The following is a 26,489-nucleotide window of genomic DNA, read 5'->3' as shown; positions in this document are numbered from 1 at the left end:
TTTTTTCTGTCCAAGATGGGGTGCTGAGTGTACATTACTGAGAAATAAAATGAACTTTTTTGATTTTTGGAAAATGGCATCAATGAAACAAAGAGTGAAAAATTTAAAGGGGTCTGAATACTTTCCGTACCCACTGTATACGCCTTCTCTAGATCCACAAAATGCATTCAGACCGGATGGGCATACTCCCAGGTAGGGCTGCACAATTGATGAAATTTTAATCACCATCACAATTTTGACTTCCCACGATCAAATTTGTGTGATCGAGTTATTGTTTTTAGATGTGTCATTTCATAGAACGCTCCAATTTTTTTTGCATAGCGCATCTGCCGCTCTGTAAACCACTGTCTGCTCATGTGCCAGTCAGAATTGTTCCCTGCATTGCGCAGCTTAGTTTCCAGATGTAGAGAGTCACAGAGGACAGAGTAACGGGAGGAAAATTCAATAGATAGCAGTTGTTTATATGTCGGTCTCAAGGTTCACCAGTTTACCAGTAAACACAACATTTTGTCCCGTCTGTGTTGTTTTTCAGACAACAGCAGTGAGCAGTGCTAGTCGGTGGTGGTGCAAGTTAGCGTCTGTTAGCTCACAGGCTCTAGGGCGCGAGTAATATTTTTCCTCTTGGACGGACCGATGCACCTAATGTCCTAGCATCCGCTGCAATGTTGTTTATTTCGATATGGTTTAATGTTGGTTACATTACCCATTTCTTCTGTAAAGCCGTGCCTGTGTTGGATCTCTCCTCTACTCTCTCTCCTCTTACTCCCCGCTCAGCCCGGCCACACAGCGGGACAGCTCTACACTTCTGACATTTGTCCACAGTTTAAATTTTTATAAACACAGCCGTATATTATTAAATATGAGGGGCAAACCTGTATTTCTACCAGTGTTTCCGCGGGTAACTGCTGTCGCGGCCACTACGGCAAAGAACACAGCAGAAGTTATTGAATGCAACTAACTTTAGTTTGTAGGATAACAGTGTGTGATACGGAGGCTGCTGGACCTGGACTAGAGATTTGACCCATGGCCAGAATATTATAGTTTAAAAAAATGCAGCACAGTGACAATACAGACATTTCATACACACAACATGGGTATCCGCCATTTGACCCGTGCTGGACCCATTCATAATGAGTCAGCCATCTCTCTGTGAGTAGCACTGCCTCTCTCTCCCTAGCTCTTTTAATCAGATATTGTTGAAAACAAGTGAAGGAATTACTCAGAGATACATTTAAAAAATTATATATATATCCTACGCTATTCATTTCAGATAGCTAATTTTCATTTACGTGTGTTGCAGCTGTATGTCTATACAACTTCAACATAAGAAGATTGCCACATAATATAGATTTGAAAGCAGTTATAAACAGCCTATGTGGCAATAAAATTTGTTTTGGTTAAAATCAACAAATAATTGTGAGAGTAATTGTGATCACAATATTGATCCAAATAATCCTAATTATCATTTTGGCCATAATCGTGCAGCCCTACTCCCAGGCTCTCTCCAGGATCCTTGCGAGAGTGAAGCTCTTTGACGACGGAGGAAATTTGACGGAAATTGACGACAATCCCCCATCATCTTCCAGCTCTGCCTTTCCCATAAAGAGCGTATTGGCTGGATTTAGGAGTTCCTCAAAGTGCTCTTTCCACCTTCTACCGCCCTTTCACCTCCTCAGTTGAGGTCAACATTAAGCATCCTTACTTTACACAGCTTGGATGGTTCCCCGCTTCCCCCTCCTGAGGTGGCGAATGGTTTCCCAGAAGCACCTTGGTGCCGACCAAAACTCCTTCTCAATGTCTTCTCCAAAGTTTTCCCACACCCAATGCTTTGCTTCTTTCATGGCAGAAGCTGCAGCCATTCGGTCCCTTCAGTACCTTGCAGCAGCCTCCTGAGCCTTCTGGGATGACATATACCAGAAAGACTCCTCCTTCAGTCGCAAGGCTTCCCTGACCACTGGTATTCACCAGGGTGTTTGTGTATTACCGCCTGACAAGGCATCTAAGACCCTAAGACCACAGCTCCCTACCGCAGCTTCAACAATGGAAACTTTGAACATTTTCCACTCAGGTTCAATGCGCCTAGCCTGCATAGCCTGGGCCTGGCTCCAGCCGTGGGGCTCTGGGCTTCCTCTGGGCAGGGTCCAGAGGGAGACCTCCGTTCAGCCAGTCTGATGGTCCTAGAGGTTCCTAGTTGGAAACTGAGATCGAGAGGTGATCGAGCCTTTTCAGTGGCTGCTCCAACTCTGTGGAACTCATTGCCTGTAGCTGTGCGGACTGCTAGAAGCTTGTCCACTTTTAAATCATTGCTGAAGACTTATTTATTTGAAATAACGTTTGGCTCAGGGAAGCCGCCTTGATGAATGTTGTATTCTATTTTCTTAGTATTTGTTATTTGTTGTGTTTTCTATTGTATCTGTTTCATATTTTTTTGTACTTTTTACTGTGAAGTACTTTGGTAGGCCTCGGCCTTGGAAATGTGCTATACAAATAAAAATGACATTGACATTGACATTGACTCCATCTCTATCTTATGAACCATTCTTTGTCTGGCCCCTCATCTGAGACCACTATGCCAAGGGAGACCCTACCAGGAGCACAACGCTGCAGACAACACAGCCCTCAGGTTTAGGTACACACAAATCTCTCCACCATAATAAGGTGATGGTTCTCGGAGAGTTGACAACTTATTGAATAATATTTGCAGAACCAATATGAGCCGCTTTAGTTCATCAACTTTGCTCCCAGCATGCATAGGAGACTCTCCATGAACTTTTAAAGGGATTTGGAGATGACACTCTGATTGGTTTATTGCATGTTATGCCTGAAACACACCTACAATTAATTAACACATTAAGTACCATCCTTTTGAACCGTTTTAATTGGGAACACAGTTTGTGTACATTATACGGAACAAAAAATATGCATCTTTTTCTGATTTAAAGAAAATTAGAATATATATATACACGCAGAAAATAATTAAATGAAATGGGTTGGGGAAAATCAGTTGAAGATAAATACATGAATCTCTTTTAAACAAAAAGACATTTCCTATACAAGTGGAAAAATGTATAAATTAGTAAAATATATGTATATGTATACAATTAATATAAAAGAAAGACTAGCTAAATATATGCACTCCTAGAAAAAAATCTGTCAACATTTGAGTAGCTTAAACAAAAAACTAGGATGAGGAGACATTTAAATTAGATCATCGTAAAGTAAGTAATCAGATCTAAGTGTGGATATCAATTCAATCAATCAATTTTTAAAATATCTTGTTCAAGTGTTACAGTAAAAATTAGTTTACAGCTGTTAACCACTTTCTTGTAAGGGCTTTCTTACTAGCTATTCGACATAATATTAAACATATACTTATTTACAAATGCAACCTTTATTTTAATGATGTTTTCTTCCTCTCCAGTCAGTGAGGCATATGGCATTTGCTGACACTTGGTTAGTTCACCTTAAGGTGTTGCTAGAACTAACAGGGATTTGTTGAGGCCTGAAAAAGGTGGATTGTTGTTAAAAATAATGGATGAGAAATTAGCATAATTAAGGGGAGAAGAGGAAATAAAGGAGTGCTATAAAAGGAGAAAATGAAGGAAGAGAATAATAATATAAAATGAAATGATGATTAAAATTAAATCATAATAAATAAATAATAAAAAGTGACATATTTTTTCCTGATGGTTAAACTGTTCTAACCATACAGGAAAAACAAAACACCCTGGATGATTTACTAAGAAGTTTTGTTGTTGTTTTGAATAAATAAATACATGTAAGGCAACTAATATAACAATCTAATAAGCTTTATTTGGACAGAAGAAATGACCATAGAAAAAAGGAAATCTAACAGAATTAAGAATGAGAAAAGTTGAGTTTGTGCTTTGTTGCATCACTTCATTGAGGAATTTGTCTCCTTTAAGTATTGTCACTGGATCACTCTTTCTATGTACCCACACTGTACTTATGTCCTTGTCTTCCCTTTTGGCTTTGCAGATGCAGCTAAGCTTGATATAGAAGGTTTGAGAGGTAATCTGCAGTAATGTAAGTAGTAGTGTCTAATCTTTAAAGTGTGGTTTAAGTGTGGATGGTGTTTTTTTTTTTTATCCTCTTTGGAACTCATATTTTATTTTCATCAAAATATTCCATTCTATACATACAATACAATTTTGACTTAAACCTCACACGTACAGCTGCTACAAAATACACAAATAAATAAGTTAAAACGTGAAAAAGGAGAAGAAATATATATATTTGTAAAGTAAATAAAAAATAACAACTAATAATAAATAAGACAAAAGTACACTTTTCTTTTTACATTAGCAACCTCATTAAAGGGCTCCACCTCTTTATAAATGTGGGTCTTTGTGGCAATATTGCATATGTATTTTGTTCCATCTCATACAGTTCCCACACCTTTTTAAGCCATATATCATATGTTGGTGGTTCCGGTTTCAACCACGATCGTAAACCACTTAATAGCAGCCCCTAAGAGTATCTGTAACTGATAGGATTGGCTCCTCCCTCAAAACCTTCTGGGATTAACCCAAGGAGGACAACCCTCGGGTCATTAGGGATTTTTGGTGAAACACTCTCTCAAGGCGTCTAACACTTCCTTCCAAAAAATACTCAACTTCAGACAGCACCAAAAACTGTGAGCGTGGTTCAATTAAATTTTCAATTCAATTTTATTTTTAGTATCAATCTATAACAAGAGTTATCTCAAGACACTTTACACATAGAGAAGGTCTAGACCATACTCCAGAAGGACTCAACAGTTCTACTAGTTTCCTCCAGAGCAAGCAACAGTGCGACAGTGGCATGGAAAAACTCCCCTTTGGTAAGAAACCTCGGACAGACCCAAGCTCTTGGTAGGCGGTGTCTGACGACCGGTTGGGATTAGAATGAAGAGTGGCAATAATAGTCCCCAAAAAATAGTAGTTTGTAGAAGTTCTTTGTAGTAGTTTGTGGCATAGCAGGGCACTGTGCAGCATTACAAGGCACAGCAGGATATTGCTGGGTACCGCAGATCGTGGCAGGATGAAATATGGCATCGCAGAACGGAACGTGTAGCGGGACCATGGTGACAGCTGCAATCATGATTTTGGAGCCTCCTTGATCCAGGGAAACATGCTTGGGGAAAAAGAACATAAGGACTCCGGGGAATGACTCCCCAGAGCTAGGTTAGTAACAAGCATTTCTGGGACATGGATGCACACAAAATGGGAAGGTAGAAAGATAGAGGAGAGAGGAGCTCAGTGTGTCAAAGGAAGTCCCCCAGCTGTCTAACACTATTACAGCATAACTAAGAGAGACACGGTGAAGAGAGGAGCCTGGTCAGGCTAGAACTTCAGGACTTTCCTGAGCCAGCCCTAACTATAAGCCTTATCGAAGAGGAAAGTCTGAAGCCTACTCCTAAATGTGGAGACGGTGTCTGCCTCTAGAACCCAAACTGGAACCTGGTTCCACAGGAGAGGAGCCTGATAGCTGAACGCTATGGCTCCCATTCTACTTTTAGAGACTCTAGGAACCACAACTAACCCTGCATTCTGGGAGCGCAGTGCTCTGGTGGGGTAGTAAGGTACTATGAGCTCTTTAAGATAAGATCGTGCCTGACAATGAAGAGCTTTGTAGGTGAAAAGAAGGATTTTAATTTCTTTTCTTGATTTTACAGGAAGCCAATGCAGAGAAGCTAAAACTGGAGAGATGTGATCTCTTTTCCTGGTTCCTGACAGAACACGTGCTGCAGCATTCTGCATCAGCTGAAGATTCTTTACAGACTTTTTTGAGCAGCCTGATAATAGAGAATTGCAGTAATCCAGCCTAGAAGTAACAAATGCATGGACTAATTCTTCTGCATCATTTTTAGACAGGATATTCCTGATTTTTGCAATATTACGTTGGTGAAAAAAGGCGGTCCCTGAAATTTGCTTTATGTGAGACTAAAAGGACATGTCCTGATCAAAGATAACTACAAGATTCCTAACAGTGGTGCTGGAGGCCAGGGTGATGCCATCCAGAGTAACTATCTCTTTGGATAATGCTTCACGGAGGTGCTTGGGCCCCAGAACAATAACTTCAGTTTTATCTGAGTTGAATATTAGAAAATTACAGGTCATCTAGGTTTTAATATCCTGAAGGCACAACTTCAGGACTTTGTGGTCCACTGTTTCTCCAGCATTTGTTTGAGGAGGTCAGGAGCCACTTTGCCGTTATTTGTGGTGTCCGGAAATATCTTATTTTAACTTTCAATCTGAACTCCCTCCAGATATTTGCGTTAGTCACCTGATGTGCCTCCCTGCAAATCTCTGTCCAGGTATCTAATGAGATATCAGTATTCATTTTAATCTCATATTTCTCTTTTGTTTGTATAGTGTTGTTTGGTTTTATTAACAAAAACGTTGAATATAACTTAGAGATCACCCTTCCAACCTCATTTCCAGCTTACTGCAGTAGTACTCCAGTAGAAATTTTTAAAAAAACACTCCGTTTTTTTTTTTTTTTTACATTTAAAGGCAGTCTGTACAGCTTTCCAAATTTTTAGGGTTACTCTAGCATCCTTGCCCCATTTGGGGGGTGGACTAGAGATGTTTAGACTAACATCTAAAATGGGCAGTACTTTAAGGGGTATTGGACTGTGGCCCTTTTGAATATCAGGCCATCGTTTATATGACAAAATCTTAATCCAAGAAATTAGGGGTCTCAGTTTTGCGTCCCAGAAGTAATATCTAAAGTTTTTAAGTCCCACACCCCCATTTGGTTTAGCTAACTGCAATGTTTTTAATTTTACTCTTGTTCGTTTTCCTTGCCAAATAAATTTTGAAACCATTTCGTTTCATTTATCAAATGTTAATTTATAAATTTGTATGGACATCATGTGAAATAGATGCGTTCATCAGTATACTCTCTACTCAACTTATTAGAGATAAAGGAAGTGTCGACCATCTCTCTAGATCATCACTGACGTATTTGATTTGCTCACTGCTAAGTTTAACCGATAATGGAATTTGGCCATTAACATCCATAGCTTCAGTCTTATCCATATTAACCTTATATCCCAAATAATATCCACACTGGAGAAGAAGGTCTCTTAAGCACGGTATTGTTGTTGCAGGTTCTTTTAAGAACATTATTACATCGTCAGCATACAATGATAATTTATGTTCTTCAACATTGATAGAGATGCCTTTAATATTACATTCATCTCGGATGAGCTGGGCTATGAGTTCAATACTGACAGCAAATAAGGGTGAAAGAGGACAACCTATTCTACAACGTTACTCTAATGCAAAATTTGCCAATTAATGACCATTAACTTTGTGGGCGTGGACGTGAATAGAGTATTTGTATCCATTGTATAAAGTCTGAACCAAATATGAGCTTTTTAAGGGTTTGGATTAGGTACTGCCAAGACACTCGATCAAATGCTTTATAAGCGTCCAGTGATAACAGTAACGTCTCCCCTCCTCTGGATTTTGACAATATTTATTACAATAAATAATCTGTGAAGATTGTCACTATAATATCTCACTGTGAGGAAGCCTGTTTGGTCTGGATTTATAATTTATGCAATCATCTTATTCACTGTCTTTGCCAATATGGCTGTTGACTTGTAGTTGAAGGGGGGACAATATTTCTTTGAAATCTTTTTAAAATGTATTAATGTAGCCATCGGGTCCTGGACTTTTATTATTTTTCAGTGATAGGACTTTTTCTTTAATCCCCCACTCCTCAACGGGTTCATCTATGTATTTTGCCATTGTCTCAGATAATTCAGTTAATTTTATATTTCCCCAAAAAGACGTGTGTTAACATCAGAGCAGGGGTCAATATTTTGTACAATGAGTTATAGACAAAACAGCAAAACAGCTATTTCCTTTTTATGTTTGATGACCGCTGCTTTCTCAATCTGAATGCTAATAGCTCTATGACCATGCTCATGATTCTTCTGATTGGTGAACCTTAGATTGCCTTCAATTGTTTCATTGACCAGATTATTATATTCCCTTTGTGCATCTCTAAGATTAGTTAAGAGAGTAGGATTTAAGCTCTACTTATGTTGTTGTTCCAATTTTATAATCGTTTGTTCTAGTTCCTGTTGTCTATCATCCCTCTTTTTCTTTCTGGCACTTGCAAAAGTGATAATACGACCCCTGAGGTTGGCTTTTGCACAGTTCCATGGTAGAAGTGGTGATATTTCTGGGGAGGTATTGGTGCCGAAATTGAATTTGAGTTCTGTTGTGATGAGGTTGATGAATTTTATCATTAAGTAGAGATGGATTTAACTGCCATTGTCTAGGTGTTGATTTATGTCCTATGTTTCATGAGAGTTCAATAGGTAAATGGTCAGAAATGGTCATTGGTAAAATCTTCAAGTCAGCTATTTTGTATAGTTCAGCCTTGGGGGTAAAAAAAAAAAATTGGTTCTGGAATAGGATGCATGCCTATGCGAATACAATATAAAGTCTCTGCAATTGGTGTATTTGCTTTACCATGCATCGATGAGTCCAAGTTCTGTAGATATTTTAATGTTTTCCTTATTCAAGAAGGAATAGTAGTGGAGACCGGTTGTTTGTCCATAACCCAATTAGAATCTCCAGAACAATGCTGTGTAATCACGTTGAAGACTTTTCTAATGAAATCTGGGTTGTCCTTATTTGGAGCATGCATAAAAGACACATACTGGTCCATCAAGCCATTTAACAAAATAAATCTCCCCTCTGTATCCTTATGGATTGTGACCAAACTGAAATTGACTTGGTTATGGATCAAAATGGATATACCATTCTTCCTTCCCGATAGATGAGATGAGGAGTACACTTTATCAGCCCATGATTTCTTTATTTTACATGCTCCATGTCAGATAAATGCATTTCTTATAGAAATGCTATCTGGCACTGAGATTGCTTTAGCTGACGTAGGAGCTTTTTCCTTTTGAGAGGACTGTGAAATCCTTTAACATTATAACTTTTTGTCTTTAGTAACCCCATTCAAAATATATAAATTAAGGGGAGTCAATGCAGTTGAGACGTATGAATTACTCAAATGCGGTATGGATCCTCAAATGAGGTATGGAGAGAAAGTAGGTCGAAGTGGTTGTGATAGGAGTGAGGGAGGGGGCAGAGGAAGGATTAAAAACTGAAAATGAAGATACAAAATAAAAAAAAGAAAGAAAGAAAAAAATACATATTGTGACAGTTTGTCTTTGTCCCTTTTATGGTTTGTTTGTTTTTTTTTGTCAAGGGGTGCCAGCCAGGTCTCTCTCCTGACGTTTGAAGATAGTCTTAGTCTAGTACAGTTGTTTGTTTGTGTTTTATATCTAGGATAAAGACATTAACCTCACAAGCGTGCACATATAAAAATGTACACCCTAAACAAACGAAATAATAAACCCAGCAAAATACCACACAATTCAAGAATGCAATCAAATGTTCATATATTTAAACAGAAAAAATTAAGCCAAACACTCAAACAAAAGTCCCACAGAATAAGTGCAATGTCCAATAATCCCAAAAGAAGAATCCACAAAAATCCAACAAAAAACTCCACTTCTGGTTTTCTTTTAACTTAGTTCGTTTGTGGAGTAGAACAGAAACATAGATGATTTGATATCAAGGCAGTTTGTTAGTCCTAGTCCAACCGTAAATAACAACACCTCATGGAAAGTAAAATGGACACTTACAGACTTTTAATCTAATCAGTCAGTCAATTAGTCCTGTCATTTCAAGGGATTTCAAGTTGTCACAATATGGAATAATTAAATAACCAGCAGCTGTGTGACAAAGCTATTATATCAATACTAGGATATTGGTGAGTCTTTATTCAGGAACAAACTTCCTCTCTCACCGTTTTTCTCAACAAACAAAGATCCCAGAGGGAACACTGGGACCAAAACAAACAGAGCAACGGGAAACTCTCTTGGACTCAAAACATGAGTGTCAGGTTAGTTCTTTGGGACCTAGTCTCAAGCTGCACAAGGTGAACAAGCAGCTATGTAACCTGTTCTCTATGCTAAGTATCCATTAGGCTATAGTGTGTATTAGTAATTGCCTGTGCTTACAGATCCAGAAATGAACAGGGGTTGTCAGATGTTCACTACACAAGCTCCTAGAGAACCACAATTTAAAATAAAGGCAAGGTATACCAACGGCACCACAAATTAGATAAATCCCAAACTGTTTCCTGCATGTAGGAGATTGGCATTTTCAAAGTATCTAAGCTAAAAAGAACGACAAGATATAGGATCAAGTTGATCAACTGAGGACACTGTGGGCCTTCCAAAAAAGTAAAGTAAAAAAATTAAATAAATCAGGTCATCTTAACTTGGCGCAAGATAACCAGATAACTCATTTCAATAGTTATCAAACATGCGCTCCTGTAACACATGATGTAGTTACATTCTCAATGTGCCGCTATGATTGCACTACATTTCCCACATTATAGATTAATCATCAGATTTTCCTTTCAGGTCGTCCAGTTTACTATTAAGAGTGCTCACTGTGGTTTGAAGGTAAACAACTTCATCCAACCAAGGTTGAGAGCCCCCCCTCAATGTCTCTGATATTTCCTCTCATTTGCAAAATTTCTGGCTGGACGACAGTGGAGTTGTTTACAATTTCAGATTTTACCGCATGTAGTTCACATTTTAGCTTTTCGAAATCGTCAGCTAACGCGTTTTTTAGCTCCTGGCTTTTCACTATTAAAAAATATCCGGTCTCAGAGATGAGAGGATGTCCGACTTTACCACGTCCAGATCCATGCTTGTAGCTCCTGGTTTTGTTTGTGCAACAGGTCAGTTGGGGTTACCTTGAGCACCTGCGAGACTTCAGGCCTTGTACTTGTGGAAGCGTTGAACTTATATTTTCAGAGATTTGCTGGCAGCAAAAGCAACTGATATCGAACGTTGATGGTTGTTGAAAACAGGGGTATAAGTAGTATTTCGCAGTTTGGATGAATTTGAAACATCAAATTATTCAGGGCTGCCAACTCTCACGCATTGGCCGTGAGACACACGCATTTGACTGGTTTCACACGCTCACACGCCACACCCCCGATTTCTCACGCTGAAGTGTCAACCCGGTCGGTCAAATTTCTGAAAGATGAGTTTATCTATAGATCTACCTATTGAGCCACTCGTGATCCACTAGTTGGGCTTTCAGAGACTGTGAGGGAGTTCAAGAGCGCTCCCTGTCTGTGGAAGTTTTGAGTTGTCGCAAACTGAAAACATTTTTTTAACGAGCCATCCCAGGTGCAATTCCCCGGCTTCAGGTACGAGCTCTGAGTATTACAGACCTGTCTGTCGCTTCGTGTCCACTCGCTCTGTAAAATTAGAGGCAGCGCGGCTGGTAGACCCGCTCTGCTGTGGGCAGTGACGCGTTGCATCCGTGTAGTCCTCCGATAATGCGCAGCATAAGGCCTCCTCTAAACTTTGTCAGAGACCAGAGACCCAAATGGGCCTCGGTGTCTGTCAGACGGTCTGCATGAGATCCACCATAGCAGCGGAGCAATGACATGCACAGCAGACTATATTACAACTCTCCAAATCTCGGACAACAGAGATGGATGAGTTATATTTTGAATGTGCATAAAGTTGTAAACATGAGCAGAAATCTGATGAAACACATCTGAGCTATACTAGGCCTATATGTACTATACTATATATACGATACTCCAACGTTGGGCCACTATTGTGCTTCTCTAACCTCGATGCATCTCTAAATGTAACTGTAAATAATTAATTTAATGTTTTATAAAATGAACAAATAGTCTTTATTTTCCCCAAATGTAAATACAGTAAGTGGGGGGGCAGAGGATGAGGGCCAAACATTACTAAGCCTTGGCACAAAGGTTAAAGGAATAGAATTTATGCAAAACAGTGGTTCTTATTCTTTAGAATTTCAGTGGTCTTAGTTGATCCCTCAACATTAATTTAACTTTGGGTCCTGGACCTGTTCCCCACAGACCCAAATCTTCTCAGCTGTTGCTGACATATGCTACTGTCTCTTCATTCAATTCAATTTCAATTCAATTTTATTTATAGTATCAAATCACAACAAGAGTTATCTCAAGACACTTTACAGATAGAGCAGGTCTAGACCACACTCCAGAATCCACAAGGACCCAACAGTTCCAGTAGTTTCCTCCAGAGCAAGCAACAGTGCGACAGTGGCGAGGAAAAACTTCCATTTAGGCAGAAACCTCGGTCAGACCCATTAATCAGTTAACGCGATAATAACGCGTTAACTTGGCCAGCCCTAATTATATTCATTTTAGTTTTGAATCCTGCTATTTCTGAGCCCTTGACAATAACGTGTTCATGTTCATGATTAGACTTTGAGGTTAGTAAGGTTATTGTCTAATTTAATCAATGACATATAACATATCTCTGTGTCCTCATACTTCACTCAGCCTTTTGTTATGTCAACTACTTAGCATTGAAGCTTAACTGAGTTTGTATTGAGACAGACCACATTTGTTTGGTTTTGTTTTCTTTTGGGGACAAAATGAAAAGAGCAAAACAGAAGGAAAAGAATGGAAGGGAGAAAGTTATAGGAGTAAGATTGCAAAAAGATAATAGAACAGGTAACAGACACAGAGAGATAGAATAATAGAGAAAGGAAAGAGGAGAAAGATCAAATAAATACAGAATAGCAAAGGCGGAAGTGAAAAGGAGGGGAGCTGTGGAGGCTGGACCAGAGCAACTATAGAAGGGAGGGAGGGGGGAAAAAACAGTAGCTGTTTTTACATCCAGCAGCCTGAGGTCTAAGGCAAAGAGCCATTATTCCCTCAGATATTGCAGCTGATCGCTCTAGACTCTACTGTACTTTACTCGGATGGACTTGAGTGCTCGGGTCACTGGGAGGTTGGTTCATCTTTGTGGAGGCCGGAGATTAAAGGACCTTTTCTTGGTGGTTTATAGATCAACGAAAGTTGCAGCCAAACACACTGAGACTTCTGCTTTTAAAGAAGTGGCACTATTGCAATACTACTCCAACAGAGCAGCAAAAGTCTAAGTTTAATATTATTAAGGGTGAGTGGAACCTTGCACTGACTCGTGCTGAATGTTGGGAGGCTGAAACAGGGTTGCATTCTCTTCTTCTGAGATTCCTGCAAATTGAGCAACATGCATATCTTACAGCCATACTGCATCAACAGGTTGGTGTGTTTCTGTGAATATATTTCTGTGTGTTGAAAAATGTATGTGCTGCTGCCGCTGGCATCCAAATCCCGTAGCTCATGTTTACAACCGATAAAGTAAGGAACGTATGTGTGTGCCCACAAAGCGAATTTCCAATTTGTTCCAAGTCTTGAGTTGTATTTTTTGGGTCAAGGTTTAAATTATGTCCAGTTCTTAGTTAAAGGAACATGCCACCGTTTGTTGAAATAGGGCTTATCACAGTCTCGTAGTCGTAGGTGGGCCAACGCAGTTTTTGTCTCTTGTTTGTTGTAGTTCAGTGCAACGCTGCCACTAGTTAGCTTAGCGTAGTAAAAGGAATCCTATGTTGCTGGTTAACATTTTAGCATGTTGTGCGTAAAAGTAAGCCAAAATAAAAATAACTAAAAATAGAAAAACTAATTACTTCTCGTGGCCTGCTAAGGTATAAATACCCAACCCCGACGAGCCGGGCCGGGTTCAGACAGAAACTTAGAAATTATGGTTGGGCTCGGTCACATCAACGCGATAAGGCATGTTGTAAAATGGTGCTGCCGCTCCTTTAACCCTCATGTTGCCCTCGGGTCAAATTGACCCGTTTTCCTATATCAATGTATCTTTTAATTACCTTAAAATAACATGATTGATTCCACACAACACTCTTTGGCAAGTACAAATCTCTACTTTCATTTATTTTAGGGCGTCTTATTTGATTTTATAGCATTGAAAAAAACAATTGAATTAGTTTTGAAATAGTATTGAGTAAAAGTTGACATTTTCCAGTCTGTGATTATACATCAACATACATTCCTTTTATTTTAGTCTAAATAATTCCTAATTTCTGCTTTTCTAAATCAAACATTAGGTATAATTTCCTATACATGGAGTTTATTGATCACAAATTCCAAAAATAACTGTAAAACTAAAGTTAGTGTTATATAGTGTTGAAAATGTCAAAAAAAGTGACAAACATTGAAAAAAGTGTTGAAAAAAGGGACAAAAACGTAAGAAAAAGTTAAAAGCATCGATAAAATGTGTCAACAAAAGTGTTAATTTTTTGGGAAGGCAACACAAGGGCAAGAGAGCTCAGTGCGTGTGGGTCTGAGTTTGTGGGAAGTGAGCAGAAGAGAGATAGAGAAAGGAAGCAGACGTGTTGTAGAGGCGACCGAAGCAGAGTTGGTGGAATAAGTTTAAGTTTTGTACACAGTGTGTGCGGTGTCCGAAAAAAAACCCAAACTGAAAGCCAAGTTCATTCATTTGCTCACCAGAAACAACGCTATTCATTTTAAAAACGTCAGCCCTGGAGGTAAGAAGTCTCCCCTGGTTTTCTGACCACCACTGTTGGAAACTAAGCAAGCAGGAAAGGTTAACACATTGAACATTTTAAATTCAACCGCTTACTAACATGCGCTTGCACCCCGTGTGCACTGATGCACTCATTGGTTGATATTTCCAAATGCCTTCCTTCAGTTCCTTTTATAAAAGCATGCTTTCCACACCAAAAAACCTAGCCTACATGTGTCATTAGTATGAGAAAAAAAGAGATTTTAAATGGGCTTGGACACATATTTCTTAATGCCTGTTGGGCACGGCCGGGTTCACGGCTCTGTATGACGCGGGCCGGGCTTAGACAGAATTTTTTCACAATCTAGACTATGGCCTGCGTATTCACAATGAATACAAATAGCTATGCATATTAAGACTAGACGATTTCCTAGACAGATATCAACTTGTGACAGTCAGCTATTAGCGATTATATTAAAGTAAGGAAAATAAGTATTTGAACACCCTGCTATTTTGCAAGTTCTCCCACTTAGAAATCATGGAGGGGTCTGAAATTGTAATCGTAGGTGCATGTCCACTGTTAGAGACATAATCCCCCAAAAAATCCAGAAATCACAATGTATGATTTTGTAACTATTTATATATATACCTAAACCCAATAGAGAATCTTTGGAGGGAAGTCAAACTCTGTGTCTCTTAGCGACAGCCCATAAACCTGACTGATCTAGAGAAGATCTGTGTGGAAGAGTGGGCCATAATCCCTTCTGCAGTGTGTGCAAACCAGGTGAAAAACTACAGGAAACGTTGGACCTCTGTAATTGCAAACAAAGGCTACTGTACCAAATATTAACATTGATTTTCTCAGGTGTTCAAATACTTATTTGCAGCTGCATCATACAAATAACTAGTTTAAAAATCCTACATTGTAATTTCTGGACATGTATTTTTAGATTATGTCTTTCACAGTGGACATGCACCTACGATGACAATTTCAGACCCTTCCATGATTTCTAAGTGGGAGAACTTAAAATAGCAGGGTGTATATATTGTATATACAAATACTTATTTTCCTCACTGTATATAGTTAGCTATTTGTACTCGTAACAACCCAGGCCACAAGAAGTAATTAGGTTGTTATTTTGTTGAAGCACAACATGCTAACCGGCAACATACGATTCCATTCACTACGCTAAGCTAACTAGCAGCAACGCTGCCTGTGTTGCAACGCACTAAAACAATGCATGCAATAAGAAAAAAAAAAAAAATGCGTTGGCCCACCTATTTCAACAAGTGATGGTTGTTCCTTTAAGGCAAGTCAAGTCCCAAATCAACTTTTTTTCTTTTTTTTACTTCCAAGATACCTGTAGTATCGGCTCATTTTAAAGACAATAGCAAAGGTATTAGTTAAATGTGTTATCTAATAAAATGATTGGAAAATGTAACTGCAGCGGATGGGAAAGAAAGGTAAAAAAGCTGTGTTAATTCAGCCAGAGTACATACCTGCATATTTTTTTCTTTTCCGGTGAAGTCCACACTAGTCGAGTGTCAAATTTTTTTATGCCTTACTGTCACATCTACTGCAGTCAGTTTCACTGTGTTCAATCAGAAGGAATATCTAGACATGGCCAGGCACTGGTATTGGCATTTTAAGTATGTTTAGAAGCTAAAAACATGTTTCAAACTTGCCCTGTTCAAGCATGTTGCGGGCAAAATCTAGCAGAAGGGTAACTCAGTATACAATGAACCAAATGTTTTAATTTTTCTCACTACTTTTGTACTACAACTTTAAAAAAAACAGACCAACATAATGGAAATCGACCGGAATTTTTCTTTAAGTTCATTTGGTGAGATTTCTGAAAATAAATGTGGTGACTTACCAATATAATAGCACCATCTGTAGGCTGACACTCAGTCACATGTAAATGTAAATGTGCTGTATTTATATAGAGCTTTTCCAGTCTTAACAACTGCTCAAAGCGCTTTTACATATACAGGGAACATTCACCATTCACACACATTCATACACTGTGGCCGGGGCTGCCATACAAGGTGCCACCTGCTCATCAGATAAACATTCACACACATTCACACTCCGATGCGCAGCACCGGGGGCAACTCGGGGTTCAGTGCCTTGCCCAAGGGCACTTCGACAACGAAACCCAACGGAAACCCTTCAAAATAATACAGAAAATGGGAAAAACAACCAGAAAATGGGATGCTAACTTAAAACAATAACTTGACACAGGGACTGGGCGTGACAGTTTCTGCTTGATTTTGTTTCCTTTTTTTCATTGTGTGGGAGATGATTTCAACAAGCCAACTTAAAAGTAAAGTTTTTGTCGCAGCCACCACACCACAACATGTTCCAGATGATGCCCTCATGATGTTGTAATAGAATCCTGTATCTGCATTTATTGCCACTGTTCTATTATGTGATCCCATGGTGGTGTATTTAAAACCTCTATTTGTTGGGTTTTAACGTAAGCTATAGCACCAATCAAAGCTTTGTAGCAGCATTCATTGCTTTATGCCACAATGTGTTTTTTGATGCTATTGCTGAAGAACCACAGTATGAAATTTATAATACACAGTGTTTTTAAAGCTGCATTAATCAATATTTTTAACAGCAATGAATTAAATAACTATGTTTAATATGAAAGGTGTCAAGTCTGGATGGTGTTGTTGTTTTTTGCCCGCTTTAAAGCTGCAGTAGGGAGTTCTGAGAAAACGTGGACTTAGCCTAAAAATTAGAACAAGCACACCTAACAGGTCCCTCCCCCTTGCTCTCTGCTTTGCTACAGCCCTCCCTCCACAGCTCCTCCCCCACAGCGGGGCATGCCGTGAACGTGCACGCTAGTAAGCAGGGCCACCGATGCTTTCCACATCCTCATGGACAATACAGGGGATTTATTCTGAGGGGCGTATAGCTGTTGTGTGCTGTGCTTTTAAAACTTTGAATACTTAATGTAAAAATATTGCTTATTTAAAATATTTATATTAAAAGATATGTAAATACTTTACACAGTACATTACTGAATTACCTTTTGGATCAATTAAAAACACTAAACTTTCAGTAGGAATGATGAATCACTGAGGAAGCTCACTAAGCCAAGGAAAAACAACATCTTAGAAATATGTCTTAGGTTTTATTTTGCATATGGGTAAAATAAATCAGCTTTTTTTGCAAAGTACTCCTGCACAAGGAAATACTGAACATTTTGATTTGGACTGAAGACGATTCCTTTACGTTTCTCTGTGTCTGGGGCCATGTCTGACCTGTTGAAGGAGCATAAAGAATTTGTGTCAGACATTTGATTTACAAATTACATCCTGAGGGGGAACAAAACATGTATGTTTAAAAATGATCAAAAATAGTATTCTGCCTTGCCAAACGTTGACAGTGACAGCGCACAATTAAACGCGTTTCACCATAGCTAAGCTACATTTAATTGTGATCGACAAAAAGCATTTTGGCTTACTAAATGTAGGTATCGAAACAATATTGCTTATACTTAGGGTGAAGGAGTTAGCAGGTAAAGTCAAACTTCACCTGCTAGCTACAACATTCCTGCCGTTCTACAAGCTAACAAGCTAACTGTTAGACTTAGCAACAAGCTACAGAGTCAAATGAGATTTGCGCGATCACCAGTGATACCGAAACCATCGATATCTTAGTTGTGTAGTTCTTAAAAAATGAAACAAATCAAGCAGAGATACTTACATGTCAAGCAGAAATGTGGCTACCTCTGAATCTGTGTTGAATCCTTTCAGGAGGAGGAGCTCCCTCCACCTCTGAAAAGACGCTGTGATGTTGACCCTCGTTTAATTTTGGGCTCGGTCTAACTCTTTCTTTTTAGCTCGCTTTTCGTCATAGGTCTTCTTCTGTTTGCCGGTCTTTGTTTTCTGAGCAGGTGTCAATCGAGAAATTGGCATTTTTCCTGAAAAGTTGTTTCTCCGCGATTAGCACAGCTGCAGCACACCGACATCTTGAGCTTGAACAAGGTACGCGCTGTGCGGGGGAGGGGTATGAGCAGCGCGTACACGAGAGTGATTGACAGTGCTAAGACAGTCCTCCTGGCTCTGATTGGCTGTTTCTGACCGGGAGCGGTGTATTTCTGCAAGTGTCAGTAGGAGCACAGGCAGGAGCCACAGGAGCTTGTTTTTTTTTTTTACAGATTATCTGTCTCATATTCTACTGTCAGGAGATAGTGACAGTTTTAACAAATGGGAAAAAAATACATTTTTACAAAAGTTACCTACTGAAGCTTTAAAACAAAAAAAAAGCCTAATTTGGCCTCCTCTGATTTTGCGTTGAACATCTTTCATTATTAATAATAAATCTGGCCTAATCAAATGTTAAGGCAGTCGACTATCCATTACATAAATTGCTTAAAATTTGCATCCCTAGACGTTGGCCAGCAATGATAGGACTGCTTGTGTCTACTGCTGTATCAATTCAAGGACCCACTGTTTTAAAATGACTATGATTTAATGTGGTATTACATTTTTCTTTTATCGTTTTCATCGCTAACTGCATGTGCTCTTCATGAACGGAAAACTTGAGAGCAAAAGTGAGAGGACATGGTTTAGCAAACAGAGCACTTTAGCCTCAATTAACTTTGTTTTGTTTATCCAGTCCAAACTTTGCATGATAAACCCACTATACTGCTACATGCCCACAATAATGACACTGACACAAGGGTAGCAACTAGCTGGTGAACAAAGTGGAGCATTTAGCAGCAAAAGAATCAGAACATTTCCCTGAGGAGTTGGAGACTAAAATGCAGCCAAAAACAACCTGTAAATACTGGACTTCCATCTGTCAGGTGTCCAAAAACAAAATTCCAATGGGATGACAATGTTTCTGAATCCTCTTCATGTGTAAATAGGCAACTGGTAGCTACCACGTTCAACATCAGAACAATAAGATATGTTATTAGCCTATTCTGCTGCCACCTAGTGTCCAGGAATGGATTTAAATTGCGTAGTCCCAGTTTTTAAAGATGTCAACTTTTTTTTACTGTACAATCATAGTATTTTAGTTGTTTCTTTTACACAATATATGTCTGCTTTGACTTAGGGTTTAGAGACCAAGAATTATTTAAATTGCTCTGTTTGCATAAAAGGACACTAGGCCTCCAATGTTTTTATGCCACCACCATCCAACAAATTTGAGTATTACTTAATCACTATCATACATTCTTTAAAATAGCGTTTATTGAATTACTGTAATAGTGTATAATATTGTGGGTGTTTATGTTATGGTAGCAGCTCACCTCACAGTGATCATAGACCAGACAGTTTCCCACCATGTCACTGTCTGGCCATGTGCACAGCAATAGAATGAATAAGTCTGCTCAAGAGCAATTAATAAGTCTGCTCAACCGTGAAGCAAAGCAAGAACAGAGACATCGGAGGATTTTTCTTTTTTGGTTGGAAGAGGAAAGTGGATTTGACAGCCAGAAAGAGGAATAGAGTGAGCGAGGGAGGGAGGGGATGAAGGGAGGAGAGCAGTGTTACCTAACAATGCTGAAAAAGGAGAGGAGAGGAGAGGAGAGAAAAAATGTCTGGGAGGAAAGTTGAAGGAGCAGACAGGAAGAAATGGGTGGTAGCCAAAATGGGAGGGATAGAAAAAATAGATTTTGTGGATGAGGGAAGGAAAATGATAATGGGTGGGGGCTGAAGAGCCACCAACCAGACTTAGGGGATAGATAGTCAAAAAAAAGAGAGGGAGACAGGACGTTAATCCATATCTGCTGCCAGGAGCAAATGCAGACTACATCCTGTGAGAGTGACAAAAGCTAGATTGAGAATTATAGAAAGAGATATTAGGGAAGAGGTTGTGTGCGTGCGTGCGTGCATGCTAGGTACGCACCTAAACGTGCGTGAACATGCACGTGCGCACATGCGTGTTCACGCACTTTGGCCAATCATCAATTTACTTTCAGAGACAGAGAGAGAGAGAGAGTGTCTATTGGCTGTTCTGCTCTTTAGACTTAGACTTAGACTTCTCTTTATTGATCCTTTTGGGATGACACTCGCAAGGAAATTGAAAATTCCAGCAGCAGTTTTAGCAAGAAAAAAAAATAGATAAAAAAGACAGTATAAAGACAACAAAATAACAGTTATAATAATAACAACAATAACAATAAGAACATTTGTCAAATAAAGACAAAAAAGACCATCAATTATTTTCAAGGTGTCAGTGTTGAGTACAGTGTTAAAGTGATAAAGTGACCAGGTATTAATGTAAGTCCAGGTGTGTATGTATGTATGTATTGTCCTCTCTGCCCTATTTCCTCCTCCCCCCGAGTGAGGAGTTGTAGAATCTGATGGCATGAGGGACAAAGGAGTCCGTGCCTGTGCTGCAAAAAGAGGTCTCCCTTTATTTCAAATTCTGGCAATTTTCTTTACAATCTACCCACTGCAACTTTAAGCTGTTGTCAGTTGTTTTGACAAGATACTAAAAGAACTTTTAAGTGGGTTTTTTTCATTTATGTTTTGGAAATTATACAAGTAAGCAAAATGGTAGATTAATGGATAACGAAAAAGGATGCGTTTTCATCACTTTCATCACTCATCAATGTTTTTTGCGTTGTAACATTACTCTCTCCTTTTCTTTCTCCCCCATCCTCTTTCACTCCCTCCCTCCCAGGTGGCCAGATGTGCCGAAGAGAAAGAGTAAGAACAGCCAGTGTTCGGTGAAGAGCGTGTCTGGTAAGGCATCTCCGCCTTTGCCTCTTTGTGTTTTACGTCTCACGAACAAACAAGTGAACACAATTCAAGGTTTCTTTTAAGCCACTTAGTCTTTTGATATGTTGGGAGGTAAGGGTAAGTTATTTATTTTTTATCTTGGACCCTATTTTCTTATGTTTTTTGTGTATAAGTGACTGATGGGAACAACAGTCTTTAAAAATTGTCCAGTATTTGGCATGGCCGCTGCAGTTGTCAGTCAGCAAAACAAGCTGCAATGTAAGTTAATAGGGCAATTGCGCACCTTTTGATTTACATCCACAAAACTGCTTGTTTTACAAATGACAGGCTTAGATTATTGTTCCAAGTGTCTGATAACATTATGGAAAGGATTTCTAAGGAGGTTGACCTTTCTATTAAAAACTAAGATTATTTTGGATTAGGCAAGGCAAGGCAAGGCAGCTTTATTTGTATTGCACATTTCAGCAACAGGGCAATTCAAAGTGCTTTACACAAAATCAGTTAAAAAAATAAAAACAGTTAAAAAATAAAAACAGATAAAATACGTGAATTAAAAATAGAAACATTAAGACACATAAAACACACAAGTAAAAGTTACAGTGCAGCATAAGAAATTAAACATTAAAAGAACATAATTTAAATAAAGGCAAGATCAAGAAGAAAGCCTTCAGCCTTGATTTAAAAGAACTGAGAGTAACAGCGGCTCTGCAGGTTTCTGGGAGTTTGTTCCAGATATGAGGAGCATAGAAACTGAAAGCTGCTTCACCCTGTTTAGTTCTGACTCTGGGGACAGAAAGTAGACCTGTCCCAGATGACCTGAGAGGTCTGGGTGGTTCGTAGTGTAGTAGCAGATCAGAAATGTATTTTGACCCTAAACCATTAAGTGATTTATAAACTAGCAAAAGTACTTTGAAATCAATTCTTTGAGATCCAGGAAGCCAGTGAAAAGACTTCAGAACTGGAGTGATGTGATCCAGTCTCTTGGTCTTAGTGAGGACCCGAGCAGCAGCGTTCTGAATCAGCTGCAGCTGTCTGATTAATTTTTTAGTGAGACCTGTAAAGACACGGTGTCTTTACAGGTCTCAGTAGTCAAGTCTACTGAAGATGAAAGCATGGACAAGTTTTTCCAAATCCTGTTGACACATAAATCCTTTAACCCTTGATATATTCTTAAGGTGATAATAGGCTGACTTTGTAATTGTCTTAATGTGGCTGTTAAAATTCAGGTCTGAGTCCATGACTACACCAAGATTTCTGGCTTTGACTGTTGTTTTCAACATTGTTGTTTGAAGCTGAGCGCAGACTTTTAATCGTTCCTCTTGTGCTCCAAAAACAACCACCTCAGTTTTTCCTTCATTTAATTTCAGAAAGTTCTGGCACATCCAGTCAATTTGTTCAATGCACTTAGTCAGTTTTTGTATTGGACTATAGTCCCCTGGCGATAAGGTTATGTAAATTTGTGTGTCCTCCGCATAACTATGGTAACTTATTTTGTTGTTTTCCATAATCTGAGCCAGTGGAAGCATGTAGATGTTAAACAGAAGAGGCCCCAGAATGGAGCCTTGGGGGACTCCACACGTCATATTTGTATGTTCAGATGTATAATTACCTATTGACACAAAGTAATCCCTATTCTTTAAGTAGGATTCAAACCAGTTTAGTACTGAGCCAGAAAGGCCAACCCAGTTTTCCCATCGGTCTAGTAATATGTCATGGTCGACCGTGTCAAATGCAGGACTGAGATCAAGTAATACCAAGACTGAGATTTTGCCACTATCTGTGTTAAGGTGGATGTCATTTAAGACTTTGACAAGAGCCGTCTCAGTGCTGTGGTGTGGTCGGAAACCCGACTGAAAGGTATCAAAAATGTTGTTTAGTGACAAGAAATGGGTGAGTTGTTGAAAACCCGCTTTTTCAATGATTTTACTTAAAACCAGAAGGTTTGATATTGGCTTCTAGCTGCTCATTAATGACTTGTCTAGGTTGTTCTTTTTTAAGAGTGGCTTGATTACTGCAGTTTTCAGGGCCTGTGGAAAGAGACCTGAAAGAAGAGATGTGTTTACAATCTGTAGAAGATTAGAAGTCAAACAATTGGAAACATTTTTGAAAAGTCCCGCTGGTAGAATATCAAGGCACCGTGATTTTCAATAATGTCCTCAAGGTTTGTATGGTTGATCATGTGAAATTCTGTCATTTTGGAACTAGTTTTGCTTGAACACTGTGACAACACATATCCTGGACTTGATATGGATAGCAAACAAAGCACGTGAATTATTATTGTTTTGAGAGAATATTAGAGAAGAAGGACCTTCTTGCATTCCTCAGTTCCAAATTATAAATGCAAAGTCTCTCTTTATAGGTGTTATAATGTACCAGTAGATTTGTTTTTCGCCACCTTCGTTCAGCTTTTCGACACTCTCTTTTTTCTGTTCTCACCAGTAGGACATTTCTCCATGGAGATCTTTTCTTACCAGAGACAACTTTGACCTTAGTGGGAGCAATGGCATCAATAACATTTGTAATTTTAAAATTGAAATTATCTACAAGCTCAGTCACTGTTAGCCCAGAGAGCCCAGAGAGGGCTGGTGTGGAGGAGAAAAGCTGTATAAATGTTTCACTGGTGTTTTCAGTGATGTACCCTTTTCTGATTATCTTTGTTTGGACACTTTTGGGCACAAAGATAGTGCCGTTAATGAAAACACAGGAATGATCAGAGAGAGCAACGTCAGTTACCACAACCTTGGAAATGTTCAGACCCTTGGAGACTATCAGGTCCAGAGTGTGCCCCTTATTGTGCATGGGCTCCATCACAAGCTGAGTCAGTCCATAGTTCTCAAAAACACAACACAGTCCTTTGTGGGAGAGGGAGAGACATAGAGGGCGCACTAGGGACACAAGGAGGCCCACAGGGGGGGCGCACAAGGGACACAGGGAAGCCCACGGAGGGGCGCACGAGGGATACGAGGAAGCCCACAGGGGGGCGCACAAGGAAGCCCATGAGTGGGCACCCAAAGAGCAATAGAAAGCCCACGGGGGTGCACAAGGGAGCTTACGGAGGGACCGGACCTGCTCAGACTGGACAGGCACAGGGACAAATCAGAGAGGCGTGGACATTGAGGGGACAGACTTAACTACGGATAGATCGGGCTTAGGGACCAATTTGGATGGGGCAGACGCAGGGACAGGGAGGAAGACAGGGACAAGAACAGTGAAAGGGACAGTGACGGTGACAGGGACAAACACTGGGATAGAGAGAAACACGGGGACTGAAACGAACACGGGGACACGAACAGGCACACAGACAGGGACATGAACAGACAAGGACACAGGAACACAGACAGAGACAGGGACGGACACAAGACTAGGGAGACTAGACCTAAGTGGGGCTAAGATATGGGGAACTGGGGTTCCTGCGGGACTGGGACTAAGGCCAGGACCAGAGGAAGCCAGGGGACTGGGTCCCAGGGGATCCTTAGAACCTGGACCAGGGGGACCCCGGGTGCCAATGCCCTGGGAGGGCAGAGGCCCAGACGCCGGCTGGGGGTCGGGGACAACGACCGTCGACCGAGGGCCACAAATGTTGGCAGTCGGCCAGGGGCCGGGACCACAAATGTTGGCAGTCGGCCGGGGGCCGGGACCACCGGGCGTCAGCCGGGGGTCAGAGGTGTTTGGTCTCTGGTCAGGGTTGAGTGGTTCGGTCGGCCGGTCTGGGTCTGGGGGGGCGGTTGGCCGGTCAGAGTCAGGGGGTTTGCGGCTGCGGTAGCCAGTGGCTGAGCGGCTGCGGCGGCTCCCAGGGAGGACTGTCTAGTGCAGACTCCCTAGGAAGCAGTCTTTGCGGGCGCCGGCTGGGGATCAGTGGTGACGGACGCCGGCTGAGGGTCCGGGGCGGCTCTCAGGGAGGACTGCTCAGTACCAACTCCCTGGGAAGCAGTCTTTGCTAGCGCCGGCTGGGGTTACGCATCTTCGGCGGCAGTCGGCGCTGAGTGACCGTGGCGGCTCCCAGGGGGGACTGGTCAGTACAAACTCCCTGGGAAGCAGTCTTTCCGGGCGCCGGTTGAGGGTCCGGGGCCACTCTTATGGAGGACTGTACAGTGCTGACTCCCTGGGAAGCAGTCTTTCCGGGCACCGGCTGGGGGTCCGTGATAACGGGCGCCGGCTGTGGGTCTGCATCTTTGGCGGCGGCAGTCCGCGGCTGGGGGTCCGCTGCGTCGGTGGCAGCGGTAGACAGATGGGGTCTGCGGCGCCAGAGGTCGGTGGCTGGAGGTCCACGGCGGCAGCGGTCGGCCGCTGGGGGTCCGGAACACTGGGCACCGGCTTGCTGGTGGGGATCAGAATGGCCTGCAGGCTTGCTTCCAGCTGCTAGAGTTCACGAAGCACAGCTATCATTCCAGTCTGTAGACCTTTTATTCTTACATTTTCTAATAATGTAAAAATTGTCTTTTTCATCAGCTGCTTTCAAAAACATTGAGCTTGGGTTGCTGTCAAAAAATCCACAACCTTCTCTCTCCTTCTGGCTGTGGATTATTAATTCCTTCTGCCACACTTGCAAAGAAATTGTTAAACCCATTAACGACGTGATTCATTGCATTGTCTATAAAACACTGAGGGTAGTTTATGTCCAGTGATCCATTACTCATATTATTTAACACATTCTGTATATCCTTGGTATCATTTTTACTATTCAATTAAATTAAATTAAATTGTATTTATAATATCAATTCATAAATAACAAGTTATCTCGAGACAATTTACAGATAGAGACCCCATTCTATAATTTACAAGGACCCAAAAGTTCTAGTAGTTCCCTCCAGAGCAAGTAACAGAGCAACAGTGGCGAGGAAAAACTCCCTTTTAGGAAGAAACCTCAGTCAGACCCAGGCTCTTGGTCTGACGGCCGGCTGGGGTTGTGGCAATAACAGTCACAATAAAAGATAATTGAACAGTGACTAAAAATAGTAGTTTGTATTAGTTCAAGGCATAGCACGGCACTGCACGGCATTACAAGGCACAGCACGATGTAACGGGATTGCAGGACGGGTAGCAGGACCATGGCGACAGCTGCAACATGATTTTGGAGCCTCCCTGATCCAATGAAAGATGCTGGGGGAAAAAGAACATAAGGACTCCGGGGAATTACTCCACAGAGCTAGGTTAGTAACAAGCATTTCTGGGACATGGATGCGCACGAACAGAAAGATGAAGGAGCTCAGTGTGCCAAAAGGAAGACCCACGGCAGTCTAAAACTATTTCAGCATAACTAAGAGAGGCAGGGTAAAGAGAGGAGCCTGGTCGGGCTTTACTGCCTTGCCTCCCTCTAGTTTTATTATATTATTGA

At 40.6% G+C, this 26,489-nt stretch overlaps 1 protein-coding gene across 2 annotated transcripts in view; it reads left to right on the top strand.

The window, feature by feature from the left end:
• LOC117957723 (thyroid hormone receptor alpha-like) overlaps positions 1–26,489 on the top strand; it is a 33,463-nt gene that overhangs the window by 5,503 nt on the left and 1,471 nt on the right. Inside the window, exons 1-2 of one of the 2 annotated variants that reach the window (XM_034893740.1) lie at positions 12,734–13,158; positions 21,096–21,157. In XM_034893740.1, coding sequence (XP_034749631.1) covers positions 13,127–13,158; positions 21,096–21,157 — 94 coding nt within the window. In that variant the 5' untranslated portion in view covers positions 12,734–13,126. Of the gene's footprint in view, positions 1–12,733; positions 13,159–21,095; positions 21,158–26,489 lie in introns of those variants that run through there. The other variant, XM_034893738.1, reaches the window with a different exon arrangement.

This window comes from Etheostoma cragini, chromosome 15, assembly GCF_013103735.1.
Source record: "Etheostoma cragini isolate CJK2018 chromosome 15, CSU_Ecrag_1.0, whole genome shotgun sequence".
Taxonomy (NCBI): Eukaryota; Metazoa; Chordata; class Actinopteri; order Perciformes; family Percidae; genus Etheostoma; species Etheostoma cragini.
The sequence above is the reverse complement of the archived record's forward strand: the minus strand, read 5'-3'. Positions and strand labels throughout refer to the sequence as shown.